At 37.2% G+C, this 2,009-nt stretch overlaps 1 protein-coding gene across 1 annotated transcript in view; it reads right to left on the reverse strand. All coding sequences in view use genetic code 11, as the record gives it.

Annotated features, from left to right (window-relative positions):
* The window catches only part of EGR_03719 (hypothetical protein), a gene marked incomplete at both ends in the record, with an annotated part of 10,376 nt that overhangs the window by 6,521 nt on the left and 1,846 nt on the right, over window positions 1-2,009 (reverse strand). The window contains 2 exons of the mRNA XM_024492968.1: window positions 876-1,061; window positions 1,875-1,973. Of these exons, the coding sequence (XP_024352625.1) occupies window positions 876-1,061; window positions 1,875-1,973 (285 nt within the window). The remainder of the gene's footprint in view (window positions 1-875; window positions 1,062-1,874; window positions 1,974-2,009) is intronic.

The raw sequence follows: 2,009 nt of genomic DNA on the forward strand, positions 1-2,009 counted from the left end.
GGTGGTGTCTTTCTTATGCCTTCCCTTCTGCGTGTTACTTTTGTGGAGATACGAGATTTGTGTTTCAGTAATTAGTTGTGAGATGCTGCATTTCCTTAGTAGCGAACAAAGGGAGCTTTTGTTTATCTAAGTTACTAATTTTTGTTATTTTTTTTAAAAAGCACTTGAAAAACCTTGAGTTATGTCAAAGTGCATCGAATAGGAAGACCTGAGTCGTTCCTGTTCGTTTTTTAAGGAACAAATAAGTCAAAGTGAACAGTTGCGTCAGGCGTACATATATACAGGCGTACATACAGTCTTCTGCAAATGAATTGTTGCTTCCACGGATCTGACCTGCAGTGTCCTTAATAGTACTCTGATTGCTTCAATCATGACCTTGGCATTCTAGGTTATTTTTCATCACAAGTCAGTCTCACTTCATCACAAGCCATTTAACCTAAAGCATCCTTTCTAGAAATTTGTCTATTTACGATGAAAGAGGCGTTAGGGAAATTAATTATTTGTCCCAGAACCCTATTCTCATCTGTTGTTAATGTATTTAGTGGTCATTTTCCTAGCAGTGTGCACCGCAACTTCCTCAACTGCTTTATGCATGACCGAGTTGTTAAATCACTTCTATCTAACACCAATGAATTTTTCATTAAGTTCAACAATTCTTTGGTGGCCCACTCTGTTACGACACAAATATCATGAACAAATTCTGAAACTGCAGCTTTAGAATCTGTTGGATTTAGTATGAGTATCATGGCGTGGGATTTAATGTTGGAGATAATTGGACAGTGATGCAGAACTTGAGAGTGGTGTACCCCTAAGCTTACATTTCCCCGTGTTTGTGACGCATTAGCTTAGCCAACCGTCTCTGCCATAATCTTAACATTTTTACTTAGCTTTACCGACACACGTTTTTTTTTAACACCATATAGAGGTTGTCGTTTTGTTACCAACCAAAGGATGAAGCAATTCATTGTTATGAGTTCTTTAGACCACCAAAACATTTTTGTTCCATTCCCACAAAGAATTGATTTTTGACTAAATTTGACTCCGCAAAGTAGGGTAATCGTCTAGATTAAACAGTCTTCACGGATCAAGCCGTTTTTAAAATTTGCAGAACAATGGAAAATCAAAGTAATCCACTTACTTATTTCTCAAATTACAAGTCCCATTTGTGGCGATAGAGAGAGATGGAGTAAATCTCGCTCAAGCGACAAGCAATCACTTGTCAACGTTGTTTCCTCCATTTGTTCACTTGTCATGGCGCAAAATCATGTTCACCATCACGCAATCTCCACTCCTTTCCTCTCCTCTTCCCTCCACATCACTTCACTTCACCGTGACACTGACGTGATAACTCAGTGTCAAAAGAATTAATGCATTTCTACCCCACTAAAATTCTATATACATCTATTCCCTCAAAGTGAAAGAGTGCAAGAGAGCGAAAGTAGAAGAGTATAAAAAAGGGGACGGGAAAAACAACAACACTTGACAATTTTTGAGCTTTGTTAAGCTAAAAACTGAATCGTGTGAGTGACGCGTGCTAAAAAGGGGGGTTGATACATTGGAAAAAGGGTCTGTTTTTTCGGGTTTGATTAAGCATACACTGACGTTTAAACCCCTCTGTGTACAAAATGTATATTATCCCTTTTTCGAATGGATTTGAACGCCAAAATGCCATGCCGCTATTGTTAATAATTCATTTGAAATAAGAATGTCAGTGTAGACCTTTAAATTCTACTTAGATTAATGACTCCTCACAATGGGGGAGCAAGAAAAAAGAAAATTTATTAATTGTTAATTTAGGATGATCAAAACCTTGCGCTTCTTTAAGGTCTTCTTTACATCTAGATGAAAAGAAAAGAAAAGGCAACAGGAATTACTTTCAAGTGGACAAAATAATTTGTGCGCAATTTGTAATAAAATGTTTTGCAAGTCTTTTGCAATTTTGTATCAATCAGACATGCAGCTTGCAGTGAACTCTACCCATGAAATGAGAAGTGATATGCTCATTTGCT

The sequence above is a fragment of the Echinococcus granulosus genome, assembly GCF_000524195.1.
Source record: "Echinococcus granulosus chromosome Unknown EG_S00020, whole genome shotgun sequence".
Lineage (NCBI taxonomy): Eukaryota > Metazoa > Platyhelminthes > Cestoda > Cyclophyllidea > Taeniidae > Echinococcus > Echinococcus granulosus.